Below are 17,826 nucleotides of genomic sequence, written 5' to 3' on the forward strand. Positions count from 1 at the left end.
AACTGTACATTACAGTGGGTACAGCCTCAGTGTTCACAGTAAACGCTCTCTGGAAGTTGCACAGAATTCTCACAACGTTCAAGTTTGTGCTCAGCAGACCTGACTCAGTGATGCTCAGTGATGCTCAGTCCCCAACATGGTTGGTGTGATTAACCTGTTTAGTGTAGTTAATCCTGGTTAGTTTTTGTATTATTTTTATATAATCAGGCAAGTCAGTTCTTATTTACAATGACGGCCTACACCAGCCAAACCCGGTTGACACTGGGCCAATGGTGCGCCACCCTATGGGACTCCCAATCACAGCGGGTTGTGATACAGCCTGGATTCAAACCAGGGTGTCTGTAGTGACACCTCTAGCACTGAGATGCAGTGCCTTAGACCTCTGCACCACTCGGGAGACGCTAAATCCACTCGGGAGCAGTGTGGTTAGTCTGGCTAGCGAGCAGCTTGCATAAACCTGGTTGTATAACACTGGCATGGTACGTCTCAGCCCCAGGCAGATGAAACAGAGGAGACAGGGCGTGTGTGTGTGTGTGTGTTTGTGTGTGTTTGTGTGTGTTTGTGTGTGTTTGTGTGTGTTTGTGTGTGTTTGTGTGTGTTTGTGTGTGTTTGTGTGTGTGTGTGTTTGTGTGTGTTTGTGTGTGTTTGTGTGTGTGTGTGTGTGTGTGTGTTTGTGTGTGTTTGTGTGTGTTTGTGTGTGTTTGTGTGTGGCCGCCACCAGCTCCCTCTCCTGGTTCTCATTAGATCTCAGCTCCCTGAGGAGGAACGGACCATCAGATTGATTACTCTTGTCCGTGTCAAAGAACACACAGAGCCTTAGCCAGGTCCACTTGATAGTCAGTAAACATCCCTGGTTTGAAGTCACTAGGAAAGAACACTTATCTAAAACAATCAACAAAGACAGTATTAATTCAATAGTAATCTCTCCTACTCACTCTAACCTGTTTAACATAATCAGAAGACAATGAAGTTGATCAGATGATTCCAATGGTGCATTTCCATACAGGATTTACCACAATGTTTTACCCCAAAAGCCACCATCTGTGCGGGCCGTCACTTGTGTCTCTCTGGGCCATGGCTACAACGGTCCTCCTCTGACTCGGGGCCAAAGCCAGGCCACTGGTACTTTTGAGATGGCATTTACAAAGCTGTGAACTGTAACACCTTCTCACAAAGCAACTGTTTTTGATTATGCAGAGGCTGTTGATTCTGCTCGTCAGCCCTAGATATGGAAACACAATGTCTCCAGAACAACATCAGGGTGTAGACACCAGTCAAAAGGCAGCACAAGTGTGTGGGACTGGGTGTCTCTCCTCTCCTCTCCTCTCCTCTCCTCTCCTCTCCTCTCCTCTCCTCTCCTCTCCTCTCCTCTCCTCTCCTCTCCTCTCCTCTCCTCTCCTCTCCTCTCCTCCCCCTCCTCCTCCCCTCCCCTCCCCTCCCCTCCTCTCCTCTCCCCTCCCCTCCCCTCCCCTCCCCTCCCCTCCCCCTCCCCTCTCCTCCCCTCCTCTCCTCTCCCCTCCTCTCCTCTCCTCTCATTAACAGCATATGGAGATAGGCAGCTGCAGCCTGGCTGGCTATATTTCAGAACAGAGTTTAGTAAGCTGTCATAAATTCACTCTATGCTAGAGCTCCATTCAATCAATCCTGGTCACATAGTTTCTGGTGTACATAAAAAAAACATGATTCTACATATAATGTTCTTAAATTTTGGGACAATACAGTCTATCTGCAATTTAACACATAGTGTGTGTGTGTGTGTGTGTGTACTTTGTGTGTGTACTGTGTGTGTGTGTTTTCATATCTGCGAATGTGTTGGTGTGTTTTTGGTTAAATCTGTCATTGTGTTCAGTCCCCTGTGGTGCAGCACTGTTTTCAGTAAAACATTTACGGCTGTATTAATGTAGGATTTTACGACACCCCTGTTGACTTAATACCCCTAATACTCAGCAAAGAATTCCTGAAATCATTTTTGGACCTCGCTGAGTCTCTGCTATATGAATAACAGCTTGAACAAGAGAACAAACTTTTATTAATACAAACAGTAATAATCAAATCCCAGATTTCCCTGCACAACAACAATTAGGGTTTATTTAAATAAAAACAGATTTATGTGGAGAAACATGAACGTTTTGTTGCTAAATGTCCCAAAGAGTACAAAGATGGTCACGATGAGCAGGAGGGTTGAGGTACCGTATATGAAATTGACATTATAACGTGAGTCACACATACACCTCTCTTATCAACCTCACCAGGGGCCCCTGTTTATCTTTCTTCTCATTGGCTATACACCCTACTCTGCTTTGAGCCTGTTGGTTGTTCAGCCTCCAGAGTGTTGTGCTCATTGGCTGTTCACCTTGATGTGCGTAAATGGCAGTAAGGAAACAGGAAATGAGATATTTGTCCTGCTTTGACGTTCCCTGTAAACTCACACCAGCTGCTTGGTGTTCTCTTACCCTCTACCCCCTGTCTTCCTATGTTCTCTTACCCCCTACCACCCTCTACCCCCTGTCTTCCTATGTTCTCTTACCCCCTACCACCCTCTACCCCCTGTCTTCCTGTGTTCTCTTACCCCCTACCACCCTCTACCCCCTGTCTTCCTATGTTCTCTTACCCCCTACCACCCTCTACCCCCTGTCTTCCTGTGTTCTCTTACCCCCTACCACCCTCTACCCCCTGTCTTCCTGTGTTCTCTTACCCCCTACCACCCTCTACCCCTGTCTTCCTGTGTTCTCTTACCCCATACCACCCTCTACCCCCTGTCTTCCTGTGTTCTCTTACCCTCTACCCCCTGTCTTCCTGTGTTACATTACCCCCTACCACCCTCTACCCCCTCTCTTCCTGTGTTATATTACCTCACTACTACCCCCTGTCTTCCTGTGTTATATTACCCCACTACTACCCCCAAACACAGCATCCCGTTCCTCACCCCCTGTCTTCCTGTGTTATATTACCCAACTACCACCCTCTACCCCCTGTCTTCCTGTGTTCTCTTACCCCCTACCACCCTCTACCCCTGTCTTCCTGTGTTATATTAGCCCCTACCACCCTCTATCCCCTGTCTTCCTGTGTTCTCTTACCCCCTACCAACCTCTACCCCCTGTCTTCCTGTGTTATATTACCCCCTACCACCCTCTACCCCCTGTCTTCCTGTGTTATATTACCCTCTACCCCCTGTCTGCCTGTGTTACATTACCCCTCTACCCCCTGTCTTCCTGTGTTATATTAGCCCCTACCACCCTCTACCCCCTGTCTTCCTGTGTTCTCTTACCCCTACCACCCTCTACCCCCTGTCTTCCTGTGTTACATTACCCCCTACTACCCTCTACCCACTGTCTTCCTGTGTTATATTACCCCCTACTACCCTCTACCCCCTGTCTTCCTGTGTTATATTACCCCACTACCCCCTGTCTTCCTGTGTTCTCTTACCCCCTACCACCCTCTACCCCCTGTCTTCCTGTGTTATATTACCCCTACTACCCTCTACCCCCTGTCTTCCTGTGTTACATTACCCCCTACCACCCTCTACCCCCTGTCTTCCTGTGTTATATTACCCCCTACTACCCTCTACCCCCTGTCTTCCTGTGTTACATTACCCCCTACCACCCTCTACCCCCTGTCTTCCTGTGTTCTCTTACCCCCTACCACCCTCTACCCCTGTCTTCCTGTGTTATATTACCCCCTACTCCCCTCTACCCCCTGTCTTCCTGTGTTATATTACCCCACTACTACCCCCCAAACACAGCATCCCGTTCCTCACCCCCTGGTTTTAATGGTCTATGTTCTGTTACTCCAGTTGGCCACATGGTCCGAACCACCCAATTTCCACGTCCTATGGACCCCCACTACCTCCCACATGGCTCCGTGTTAATGATGGAGCAAGGGGCCGTCTCCTGCCAAATCACTGGGGAGAGAGTACACCCTTCCACTCCTAGCATGCATGTGTTTCTGTAGAGAACAACACCTCTTCACTCCTCAATCCAACAGCCAAAACACTGGAAACTCCCAAGTCTACTGCTTCTCAGTAAACTCTACTTTCCTCAGTATATCTGACCCAAGAGCTCTGTAAAACATAGTTAGAGTAGCCATTAGACTGGTCCCATAGCTCTGACACCATTTATAAAACGTAGTTAGAGTAGCCATTAGACTGGTCCCATAGCTCTGACACCATTTATAAAACATAGTTAGAGTAGCCATTAGACTGGTCCCATAGCACTGCTTTATAAAACGTAGTTAGAGTAGCCATTAGACTGGTCCCATAGCTCTGACACCATTTATAAAATGTAGTTAGAGTAGCCATTAGACTGGTCCCATAGCACTGACACTGCTTTATAAAACATAGTTAGAGTAGCCATTAGACTGGTCCCATAGCTCTGACACCATTTATAAAACGTAGTTAGAGTAGCCATTAGACTGGTCCCATAGCACTGCTTTATAAAACGTAGTTAGAGTAGCCATTAGACTGGTCCCATAGCTCTGACACCATTTATAAAACGTAGTTAGAGTAGCCATTAGACTGGTCCCATAGCACTGCTTTATAAAATGTAGTTAGAGTAGCCATTAGACTGGTCCCATAGCACTGCTTTATAAAACGTAGTTAGAGTAGCCATTAGACTGGTCCCATAGCTCTGACACTGCTTTATAAAACGTAGTTAGAGTAGCCATTAGACTGGTCCCATAGCACTGCTTTATAAAACGTAGTTAGAGTAGCTATTAGACTGGTCCCATAGCACTGCTTTATAAAACATAGTTAGAGTAGCCATTAGACTGGTCCCATAGCACTGCTTTATAAAACATAGTTAGAGTAGCCATTAGACTGGCCCCATAGCTCTGACACCATTTATAAAACATAGTTAGAGTAGCCATTAGACTGGTCCCATAGCTCTGACACCATTTATAAAACGTAGTTAGAGTAGCCATTAGACTGGTCCCATAGCTCTGACACCATTTATAAAACATAGTTAGAGTAGCCATTAGACTGGTCCCATAGCACTGCTTTATAAAACGTAGTTAGAGTAGCCATTAGACTGGTCCCATAGCTCTGACACCATTTATAAAACATAGTTAGAGTAGCCATTAGACTGGTCCCATAGCTCTGACACCATTTATAAAACGTAGTTAGAGTAGCCATTAGACTGGTCCCATAGCTCTGACACCATTTATAAAACATAGTTAGAGTAGCCATTAGACTGGTCCCATAGCACTGCTTTATAAAACGTAGTTAGAGTAGCCATTAGACTGGTCCCATAGCACTGCTTTATAAAACATAGTTAGAGTAGCCATTAGACTGGTCCCATAGCACTGCTTTATAAAACATAGTTAGAGTAGCCATTAGACTGGTCCCATAGCACTGCTTTATAAAACATAGTTAGAGTAGCCATTAGACTGGTCCCATAGCTCTGACACCATTTATAAAACATAGTTAGAGTAGCCATTAGACTGGTCCCATAGCTCTGACACCATTTATAAAACATAGTTAGAGTAGCCATTAGACTGGTCCCATAGCACTGCTTTATAAAACATAGTTAGAGTAGCCATTAGACTGGTCCCATAGCTCTGACACCATTTATAAAACATAGTTAGAGTAGCCATTAGACTGGTCCCATAGCTCTGACACCATTTATAAACCATAGTTAGAGTAGCCATTAGACTGGTCCCATAGCTCTGACACCATTTATAAAACATAGTTAGATTAGCCATTAGACTGGTCCCATAGCTCTGACACCATTTATAAAACGTAGTTAGAGTAGCCATTAGACTGGTCCCATAGCACTGCTTTATAAAACATAGTTAGAGTAGCCATTAGACTGGTCCCATAGCTCTGACACCATTTATAAAACGTAGTTAGAGTAGCCATTAGACTGGTCCCATAGCTCTGACACCATTTATAAAACATAGTTAGAGTAGCCATTAGACTGGTCCCATAGCACTGCTTTATAAAACATAGTTAGAGTAGCCATTAGACTGGTCCCATAGCTCTGACACCATTTATAAAACATAGTTAGAGTAGCCATTAGACTGGTCCCATAGCTCTGACACCATTTATAAAACATAGTTAGAGTAGCCATTAGACTGGTCCCATAGCACTGCTTTATAAAACGTAGTTAGAGTAGCCATTAGACTGGTCCCATAGCACTGCTTTATAAAACGTAGTTAGAGTAGCCATTAGACTGGTCCCATAGCTCTGACACCATTTATAAAACATAGTTAGAGTAGCCATTAGACTGGTCCCATAGCACTGCTTTATAAAACATAGTTAGAGTAGCCATTAGACTGGTCCCATAGCTCTGACACCATTTATAAAACATAGTTAGAGTAGCCATTAGACTGGTCCCATAGCTCTGACACCATTTATAAAACATAGTTAGAGTAGCCATTAGACTGGTCCCATAGCTCTGACACCATTTATAAAACATAGTTAGAGTAGCCATTAGACTGGTCCCATAGCTCTGACACCATTTATAAAACGTAGTTAGAGTAGCCATTAGACTGGTCCCATAGCACTGCTTTATAAAACATAGTTAGAGTAGCCATTAGACTGGTCCCATAGCTCTGACACCATTTATAAAACGTAGTTAGAGTAGCCATTAGACTGGTCCCATAGCTCTGACACCATTTATAAAACATAGTTAGAGTAGCCATTAGACTGGTCCCATAGCACTGCTTTATAAAACATAGTTAGAGTAGCCATTAGACTGGTCCCATAGCTCTGACACCATTTATAAAACATAGTTAGAGTAGCCATTAGACTGGTCCCATAGCTCTGACACCATTTATAAAACATAGTTAGAGTAGCCATTAGACTGGTCCCATAGCAATGCTTTATAAACGTAGTTAGAGTAGTTAGAGTAGCCATTAGACTGGTCCCATAGCTCTGACACCATTTATAAAACATAGTTAGAGTAGCCATTAGACTGGTCCCATAGCACTGCTTTATAAAACGTAGTTAGAGTAGCCATTAGACTGGTCCCATAGCTCTGACACCATTTATAAAACGTAGTTAGAGTAGCCATTAGACTGGTCCCATAGCTCTGACACCATTTATAAAACATAGTTAGAGTAGCCATTAGACTGGTCCCATAGCACTGCTTTATAAAACGTAGTTAGAGTAGCCATTAGACTGGTCCCATAGCTCTGACACCATTTATAAAACATAGTTAGAGTAGCCATTAGACTGGTCCCATAGCTCTGACACCATTTATAAAACATAGTTAGAGTAGCCATTAGACTGGTCCCATAGCTCTGACACCATTTATAAAACATAGTTAGAGTAGCCATTAGACTGGTCCCATAGCACTGCTTTATAAAACATAGTTAGAGTAGCCATTAGACTGGTCCCATAGCTCTGACACTGCTTTATAAAACGTAGTTAGAGTAGCCATTAGACTGGTCCCATAGCACTGCTTTATAAAACGTAGTTAGAGTAGCCATTAGACTGGTCCCATAGCACTGCTTTATAAAACATAGTTAGAGTAGCCATTAGACTGGTCCCATAGCACTGCTTTATAAAACATAGTTAGAGTAGCCATTAGACTGGTCCCATAGCACTGCTTTATAAAACATAGTTAGAGTAGCCATTAGACTGGTCCCATAGCACTGCTTTATAAAACGTAGTTAGAGTAGCTATTAGACTGGTCCCATAGCTCTGACACCATTTATAAAACGTAGTTAGAGTAGCCATTAGACTGGTCCCATAGCTCTGACACCATTTATAAAACATAGTTAGAGTAGCCATTAGACTGGTCCCATAGCACTGCTTTATAAAACGTAGTTAGAGTAGCCATTAGACTGGTCCCATAGCTCTGACACCATTTATAAAACGTAGTTAGAGTAGCCATTAGACTGGTCCCATAGCTCTGACACCATTTATAAAACGTAGTTAGAGTAGCCATTAGACTGGTCCCATAGCTCTGACACCATTTATAAAACGTAGTTAGAGTAGCCATTAGACTGGTCCCATAGCACTGCTTTATAAAACGTAGTTAGAGTAGCCATTAGACTGGTCCCATAGCACTGCTTTATAAAACATAGTTAGAGTAGCCATTAGACTGGTCCCATAGCACTGCTTTATAAAACATAGTTAGAGTAGCCATTAGACTGGTCCCATAGCACTGCTTTATAAAACATAGTTAGAGTAGCCATTAGACTGGTCCCATAGCACTGCTTTATAAAACTTTGTATATTGAATAACCAAATATGTTTCTGTTTCTCTCTCTTAGTTCTCTTGAAGCCTTGGACCTCTCTCATAACAGCCTCACTTCAGTCCCCCTCTACCTACCCCGCCCTCTGCGTCAGCTGACCCTGCAACACAACTCCATTGGTCGAATCCCTGCGTATGTCTTTGGCCACCTGCGCCCTGGCCTTGAGTCCCTCCGTCTATCCCACAATGCACTAGGGGACGAAGGAGTGCAAGGAGTTTCTTTTGTGGGCATGTACCGATCGCTTGTTGAGCTCCTATTGGACAATAACCGTCTGGGGGCGGTGCCTCGCAGCGTGTGGCAGTTTAGGAACCTGCAGGTGCTGAGGCTCGACTACAACCAAATCAGGTATGACTCCAGTGCTACCAATCTTCTCTACCGCTGTAGGTTCTGTGCTCACCAAGGGTAAATGCGGCCAAACTTAACCACCACCTACAGTACCAGTACCAAGTTTGGAAACACCTACTCAAGGGTTTTTCTTTATTTTAACAATTTTATACATTGTAGAATAATAGTGAAGACATCAAAACTATGAAATAACACATATGGAATCATGTAGTAACCAAAAAAGTGTTAAAACAAATCATTTATTTGAGATTCTTCAAAGTAGCCACCCTTTGCCTTGATGACAGTTTTGTACACTCTTGCAATCACTTCACCAGCTTCAACTGGAATGCTTTTCCAACAGTCTTGATGGAGTTCCCACAAATTCGGAGCACTTTTTGGCTGCTTTTCCTTCACTCTGCGGTCCAACTCCTCCCAAACCATCTCAATATATCCAAGATTGTGCAGCAGTAAGACGTGGTTGTTTTCGTCCCATGTAAATATTGTCTTTTTCAAATTTTTTGGCATACATTTCAGTCTCTTTTTTCAAGTTTTGAAATAAATATACATTCCTGCAACCCGCCTCACCCAATGTGGTACGGCTCAGCTATTTTTTTTAGACCTTATAACTGGAACCTCCATCAGTAGCTAGCCAACTAATTAGCTACTAGCTATTTAGTCATTGTTAGCCACTGCTAGCGGTCTTTACCTTTAGCTCGGACTCTAGCCTAGATAACCCGGGTAATACCTGCCGGTCTGCACAGAGCGTACTAGCCATGAGCATATTGGACTGCTTTTTCCACTACACCACCAGACTCCTGCCGCAAGCTCTGGACCATTACACCAGATCTTCGCAGCTAGCTAGTTGCTACAGAGGAGCTATTTTTGGCTAACGCCCTTGTCCAGAAGCATGCAACAGTTTGCCCCGAGCTAGGCCCATCTCCCGGCTAGCAAACGAAGTACACCAACTACAACACTTCTCTTACCAATTGGCCTGGACTCTTTGTCGACACGGTGCCCCGCCGATCCATCACGACTGATCTGCAGGTCTGCTGATGTAACTCGGTCGATGTGCTCTCAACCGGCCTCTGCGTCGAGGATGTTTGGTGATGATCCATCTGCTAGCCCCAAACGCTGTGTCTCCCGCTTGCTCAACGTAGTAATCGACTACCAAACTGTTCCCTATTTCATCTAGTGCTGCTCAATGGACCCTATGACCACTCGGCCACACAGCTGATGCCTGCTGGACTGTCCATTAACACGAACTGGAACCCCTAACAGAAGCTAGCCAGCTAACTAACTACTAGCTGGTAGTCAGTTAGCCACTGCCAGCGGTCATCAGCTAATCGTAGCCCAGTCAACTCCTGCCAGTCTCCACAGCGCGATTCAACCCAGAGCATATCGGACTGCTTTTTCTCCACATCTCCTCATCCTACCGCAAGCTCTGAACCTTTTCACCTGGATCAGCGCAGCTAGCTAGCTGCTATCTGAGTGGCTACTCCTGGCTAACGTCTCTATCCCGAAGCAAGCACCAGTTAGCCGGGAACTAGCCTGGTGCTAGGCCCATCTCCCGGCTAGCTGAAGAGGTCCAGCAGCCACTTCTTGGGCTACAATACCTATTTTGTCAATTGGCCTGGACCCCTTTTACTGCCGACACAGAGCCCCGCCGATCCATCACGACTGGTCTACCGACGTAATCCGCCCGAGGGGGTTTCAACAGGCTCCTTTGTCGCGACTTCCCCTGACGGACCATCCACTCGCCTGCTAGCCTTACCCTGCTAGCTGTCTAGAGCATATCAGACTGTTAGCTGAAGAGGTCCATCAGCCAATTTCTTGGGCTACAATACCTATTTTGCCAATTGGCCTGGAACCTTTTACTGTCTACACAGAACCCTGCTGATCCATCACAACTGGTCTGCCGACGTAAACGTCCGAGGGGGCTACAAGACTCTTTCATCGTGACGCCCCCCCTAAGACCCTTCTGCTAGCCTGCTAGCCCTGGCCCGCTAGCTGTCTGAATCGCTATGTTACCAGCTCGCCTAGCTACTCACTGGTCCCTATGATGAGTCTGCTATGCATGCCTCTCCCTAATGTCAATATGCCTTGTCCATTGCTATTTTGGTTAGTGATTGTCTCATTTCACTGTAGAGCCTCCAGCCCTGCTCAATATGCCTTAGCTAGCCCTTTTGTTCCACTTCCCACACATGCGGTGACCTCACCTGGTTTAAATGGTGTCTCTAGAGACAGAACCTCTCTCATCGTCACTCAATGCCTAGGTTTACCTACACTGTATTCACATCCTACCATACCCCTGTCTGTACATTATGCCTTGAATCTATTCTTCCGTGCCCAGAAATATGCTCCTTTTACTCTCTGTTCCGAGCGCACTAGACGACCAGTTCTTATAGCCTTTAGCCGTACCCTTATCCTACTCTGTTCCTCTGGTGATGTAGAGGTTAATCTAGGTCCTGCAGTGCCTAGCTCCACTCCCATTCTCCAGGCACTCTCATTTGTTGACTTCTGTAACCGTAAAAGCCTTTGTTTCAGGCATGTTAACATTAGAAGCCTCCTCCCTAAGTTTGTTTTATTCACTGCTTTAGCACAGTCAGCCAACCCGGATGTCCTCGCCGTGTCTGAATCCTGGTTTAGAAAGGCAACCAAAAATCAACCCTAACTATAACATTTTCCGACAAGATAGAACTGCCAAAGGGGGCGGAGTTGCAATCTACTGCAGAGACAGCCTGCAGAGTTCTGTCATACTATCTAAGTCTGTGCCCAAACAATTTGAGTTTCTACTTCTAAAACTCCACCTTTCCAGTAACAAGTCTCTCACCATTGTCGCTTGTTATAGGCCACCTTCAGCCCCCAGCTGTGCCCTGGACACCATATGTGAATTGATTGTCCCCCATCTATCTCCAGAGCTTGTACTGTTAGGTGACCTAAACTGGGACATGTTTAACACACCGGCCGTCCTACAATATTATCTAGATGCCCTCAATCTTACACAAACTTTCAATGAACCAGGTACAACCTCAAATCAGGTAAACACGGGCACCCTCATTTTTTTATTATTTTTTTTATTTCACCTTTATTTAACCAGGTAGGCTAGTTGAGAACAAGTTCTCATTTGCAACTGCGACCTGGCCAAAATAAAGCATAGCAGTGTGAACAGACAACACAGAGTTACACATGGAGTAAACAATTAACAGGTCAATAACACAGTATAAAAAAAAATGGGCAGTCTATATACAATGTGTGCAAAAGGCATGAGGAGGTAGGCGAATAATACAATTTGCAGATTAACACTGGAGTGATAAATGATCAGATGGTCATGTACAGGTAGAGATATTGGTGTGCAAAAGAGCAGAAAAGTAAATAAATAAAAGACAGTATAAAAACAGTATGGGAATAAGGTAAGTGAAAATGGGTGGGCTATTTACCAATAGACTATGTACAGCTGCAGCGATCGGTTAGCTGCTCAGATAGCTGATGTTTGAAGTTGGTGAGGGAGATAAAAGTATCCAACTTCAGCGATTTTTGTAGTTTGTTCCAGTCACAGGCAGCAGAGTACTGGAACGAAAGGCGGCCAAATGAGGTGTTGGCTTTAGGGATGATCAGTGAGATACACCTGCTGGAGCGCGTGCTACGGATAGGTGTTGCCATCGTGACCAGTGAACTGAGATAAGGCGGAGCTTTTCCTAGCATGGACTTGTAGATGACCTGGAGCCAGTGGGTCTGGCGACGAATATGTAGTGAGGGCCAGCCGACTAGAGCATACAAGTCGCAGTGGTGGGTGGTATAAGGTGCTTTAGTGACAAAACGGATGGCACTGTGATAGACTGCATCCAGTTTGCTGAGTAGAGTGTTGGAAGCCATTTTGTAGATGACATCGCCGAAGTCGAGGATCGGTAGGATAGTCAGTTCATAGATATCCTCCTGACCAACCTGCCCTCTAAATACACCTGCTGTCTTCAACCAGGATCTCAGTGATCACTGCCTCATTGCCTGCATCCGTAATGGGTCTGCAGTCAAACGGCCACCCCTCATCACTGTCAAACGCTTCCTAAAACACTTCAGCGAGCAGGCCTTTCTAATCAACCTGGCCCGGGTATCCTGGAAGGATATTGACCTCATTCCATCAGTAGAGGATCCTTGGTTATTCTTTAAAAGTTCTTTCCTCACCATCCTAAATAAGCATGCCCCATTCAAAAAATGTAGAACCAGGAACAGATATAGCCCTTGGTTCACTCCAGACCTGACTGCCCTTGACCAGCACAAAAACATCCTGTGGCGTTCTGCATTAGCATCGAATAGCCCCCGCTATATGCAACTTTTCAGAGAAGTTAGGAACAGGCAGTTAGGAAAGCAAAGGCTAGCTTTTTCAAACATAAATTTGCATCCTGTAGCACAAACTCCAAAAAGTTCTGGGACACTGTAAAGTCCATTGAGAATAAGAGCACCTCCTCCCAGCTGCCCACTGCACTGAGGCTAGGAAACACTGTCCCCACTGATAAATCCACGATAATTGAGAATTTCAAGAAACATTTTTCTACGGCTGGCCATGCTTTCCACCTGGCTACCCCTACCCCAGGCAACAGCCCTGCACCTCCCACAGCAACTTGCCCAAGCCTCCTCCATTTGTCCTTCACCCAAATTCAGATAACTGATGTTCTGAAAGAGTTGCAAAATCTGGACCCTACAAATCAGCAGGGCTAGACAATCTGGACCTTCTCTTTTCAAAATTATCCACTGCAATTGTTGCAAACTCTATTACTAGCCTGTTCAACCTCTCTTTCGTATCGTCTGAGATCCTCAAAAATTGGAAAGCTGAGGGGGTTGTCCCCCTCTTCAAAGGGGGAGACACTCTAGACCCAAACTGTTACAGACCTATATCTATCCTACCCTGCCTTTCTAAGGTCTTCGAAAGCCAAGTTAACAAACAGATCACCGACCATTTCGATTCCCACCGTACCTTCTCTGCTATGCAATCTGGTTTCCGAGCTGGTCATGGGTGCACTTCAGCCACGCTCAAGGTCCTAAACGATATCATAACCACCATCGATAAAAGACAATACTGTGCAGCCGTATTGATCAACCTGGCAAAGGCTTTCGACTCTGTCAGTCACCACATTCTTATCGGCAGACTCAACAGCCTTGGCTTCTCAAATGACTGCCTCGCCTGGTTTACAAACTACTTCTCAGACAGAGGTCAGTGTGTCAAATCGGAGGGCCTGCTGTCCGGATGTCTGGCAGTCTCTGGGGGTGCCACAGGGTTCAATTCTTGGGGCGACTCTTTTCTCTGTATGCATCAATGATGTCGCTTTTGCTGCTGGTGATTCTCTGATCCACGCAGACTACACCATTCTGTATACTTCCGGCCCTTCTTTGGACAATGTGTTAACTAACCTCCAGAAGAGCTTCAATGCCATACAACTCACCTTCATGCCATACAACTCTCCTTCCGTGGCCTCCAACTGCTCTTAAATGCAAGTAAATCTAAATGCATGCTCTTCAACCGATCGCCGCCCCGCCCATCCAATATCACTACTCTGGACGCTTCTGACTGAGAATATGTGGACAACTACAAATACCTAGGTGTCTGGCTAGACTGCAAATTCTCCTTCCAGACTCACATTAAGCATCTCCAATCCAAAATGAAATCTAGAATTGGCTTCCTATTTCTCAACAAAGCATCCTTCACTCATGCTGCCAAACATACCCTCGTAAAACTGACTATCCTACCGATCCTTGACTTCGGAAATGTCATTTACAAAATAGCCTCCAACACTCTACTCAGCAAATTGGATGCAGTCTATCACAGTTCCATCCGTTTTGTCACCAAAGCCCCATATACTACCCACCACTGAGACCTGTACAGTATGCTCTCGTTGGTTGGCCCTCGCTTCATATTCATCGCCAACCCAACTGGCTCCAGGTCATTTATAAGTCTTTGCTAAGTAAAGCCCCGCCTTATCTCAGCTCACTGGTCACCATAGCAGCACCCACCCGTAGCACCAGCAAGTATATTTCACTGGTCACCATTTCCTACTTTGGCTGCCTTTCCTTCCAGTTCTCTGCTACCAATGACTGCAAAAAATCACTGAGGCTGGAGACTCATATCTCCCTCACAAACTGTAAGCATCAGTTGTCAGAGCAGCTCACAGATCATTGCACCTGTACATAGCCCATCTGTAAATAGCCCATCCAACTACTTCATCCCCATATTGTTATTTTTTTCTCTCCTTTGCAGCCTTGAACCTCTACTTGCACATTCATCTTCTGCACATCTATCACATTTACATTTACATTTAAGTCATTTAGCAGACGCTCCAGTGTTTAATTGCCAAATTGTAATTACTTCGCCACTACGGCCTATTTATTGCCTTATCTCCCTAATCTTACCTCATTTGTACACACTGTATATAGATTTTTTTCTATTGTGTTATTGACTGTATGTTTATTCCATGTGTAACTCTGTGTTGTAGTTTGTGTCACACTACTTTGCTTTATCTTGGCCAGGTCGCTGTTGTAATTGAGAACTTGTTCTCAACTGGCCTACCTGGATAAATGAAGGTGAAATAAAAACATATTGGGTTGAGGTTGGGTGATTGTGGAGGCCAGGTCATCTGATGCAGCACTCCATACATCTCCTTTTTGGTCAAATAGCCCTTATATAGCTTGGAGGTGTGTTGGGTCATTGTCCTGTTGAAAAACAAATGACTGTACCACAAAGCACAAACCAGATGGGATGGCGTATCGCTGCAGAATGCTGTGGAAACCATGCTGGTGAAGTGTGCCTTAAATTCGGAATAAATCACGATAGTATCACCAGCAAAGCACTATCACACCTCATCCTCCATGCTTCACGGTGAGAACTACACATGCAGAGATCATCCATTCACCTACTCTGCATCTCACAAAGACACGGCAGTTGGTACCAAAAATCTCAAATTTGTACTCATCAGACCAGATTTCCTCCTGTCGTGTTTCTTGGCCCAAGCAAGTCTCCTCTTCTTATTGGTGTCTTTTAGTAGTGCTTACTTTGCAGCAATTCGACCACGAAGGCCTGATTCACACAGTCTCCTCTGAACAGTTGATGTTGAGATGTGTCTGTTACTTGAACTCTGTGAAGCATTTATTTGGGCTGCAATTTCTGAGGCTGGTAACTAAAGAACTTATCCTCTGCAGCAGAGGTAACTCTGTGTCTTCCTTTCCTGTGGCGGTCCTCATGAGAGCCAGTTTCATCATAGTGCTTGATGGTTTTTGCAACTGCACTTGAAGAAACTTTAAAAGTTCTTGACATGTTACGTATTGACTGACCTTCATGTCTCAAGTAATGATGGACTGTTGTTTCTCTTTGCTTATTTGAGCTGTTCTTGCCATAATATGGACTTGGTCTTTTACCAAATAGGGCTATATTCTGTATACCACCCCTACATTGTCACAACACAAGTGATTGGCTCAAATGCATTAAAAACACAAATGAACTTTTAACAAGGTACACCTGTTAATTTAAATGCATTCCAGGTGACTACCTCATGAAGCTGGTTGAGAGAATGCCAAGAGTGTGCAAAGCTGTCATCAAGGCAAAGGGTGGCTACTTTGAAGAACCTCAAATATAAAATATATTTTGATTTGTTTAACACTTTTTTGGTTACTGCATGATTCCATATGTGTAATTTCATAGTTTTGATGTATTCACTGTTTATTCAAAGTACTACAAATCTATAAATGAGTAGATGTGTCCAAATTATTTACTGGTACTGTATAAATGTAAAATCAGGTTTGAGTATATTAAGACCATGATGGCTTTAGCTATTACCACAATAAATCAAAGGAAAACCTCAGACTGAAGCGACCACAGCATCAGGATCAGGTGAGTTCGTCTGGCACTGCCCTCTCCCTGAGGCTATGTAAGAACCAATCACAGAGCCCAGTATCGGTGAGTGAACTCACGTTGCCGTCCTGTTAGAGCACAGAACTAATCTCAGGCTAATTATCCAATCAGAATGATTGTTTTGGCAGGGTGCCCAGAGGGGCCGTGAGACAAGGACAGACACGTATTCACAAGAGTACACATTAAATAATGTTTTTACACTGTTTGTGTTGCTCGCAGGTCTGTGGCGGTGGGGTCGGTGTGTCACTCTCGTGTGGCGGTGCGTTCGGCCCTGGCCTCTCTCCACCTGGAGAACAACCTTATAGAAGAAGACATCCCCTCCACTACCTTCAACTGTATTCAAGACCCTAGTAGTGTGGTCACACAGCCCCAGGAACACATACACGAAGTGTAGACCAGCTTCTCCATGATGTTACACTGAACCATCATTAAACCTCCCTATTTCCCCACCTCCCTTTCTTCACTAATCACCTACGTCATCTCGTCATGTATGTAAACTCGTGTTTGTGATGTCACAGTCGATGATGATGATGATGATGATAAAGATACTAATTCGTACCAGTACAGTTGTGTTACCTTACTCGAACAGAAATGAAACTACTGATGTCTGTGTATGAAAATGCTCTAGCGGTTGAGAGAGAATATTAAATAACAGCTATTCCAACCTGTGTATTTAAGGGTCTGGGGGAGGTTAGTCTTGGGGCAGGTTAGACGTATACCAGGGGGAACAGGTTTACAGTGTCAGTGGGAGATCTGAGGGAACATTGGGAAAGAATATAAACATCATACATGTTCTCCACCCATATAAAGTCCAGCCATATAAACATCTCCTGCAGCATCTGACGCGTCCTGTCATGTGAAAACATAGAAGGTCAGGTCAGCCTGGGTGGCAGGGTTAGGGTTGGGGGGGGGGTCTTTCTCTGTGTGTCTGAGCTGACAGGGATGGCATCATTTCTCTGTGGCACGTGGTGGATGGGAGTGTGTTTGTGTTGGAGGAAGGGCGCAAGACAGTTTGTGTGTGTCTGCACCTTTGTGTCTGTGTGTATGTGTGCGTGTGTGTTTGTGCACGTCAGAGTGGGTTAGAGGCAGGGAGTGTGTGAGCAGGATTCATTATTTGTGTTAGCAGCTGGAGAGAAAAAGGGAAACGGGGAAAGAGAGAGACATGAACATAGAAAAACCAGAAAGAGGGAGCTGTTCAGACTAGCTGCCCTGTTGAGAGAATACAAATACACTGTATAGGAGGGCAGAGGAGGAGGAGGTGGGCAGAGGAGGAGAGGAGGAGAGCAGGGCAGAAGAGGAGAAGAGGTCAGAGGAGGAAAGGAGGAGAGGAGGAGAAGAGGGCAGAAGAGGAGAGGAGGTCAGAGGAGGAGAGGAGGAAACGAGGGCAGAAGAGGAGAGGAGGTCAGAGGA

General features: G+C 45.0%; 1 protein-coding gene across 1 annotated transcript in view; it reads left to right on the forward strand.

Moving 5' to 3' along the window:
* The window catches only part of si:dkey-32e6.6 (extracellular matrix protein 2), a 54,237-nt gene extending 37,135 nt beyond the window's left edge, over window positions 1–17,102 (forward strand). The window contains exons 9-10 of the mRNA XM_046364215.1: window positions 8,217–8,543; window positions 16,636–17,102. Of these exons, the coding sequence (XP_046220171.1) occupies window positions 8,217–8,543; window positions 16,636–16,810 (502 nt within the window). The 3' untranslated portion in view covers window positions 16,811–17,102. The remainder of the gene's footprint in view (window positions 1–8,216; window positions 8,544–16,635) is intronic.
* Window positions 17,103–17,826: the final 724 nt, after the last annotated feature.

Source organism: Oncorhynchus gorbuscha, linkage group LG10 (genome assembly GCF_021184085.1).
Source record: "Oncorhynchus gorbuscha isolate QuinsamMale2020 ecotype Even-year linkage group LG10, OgorEven_v1.0, whole genome shotgun sequence".
NCBI classification, from domain to species: domain Eukaryota; kingdom Metazoa; phylum Chordata; class Actinopteri; order Salmoniformes; family Salmonidae; genus Oncorhynchus; species Oncorhynchus gorbuscha.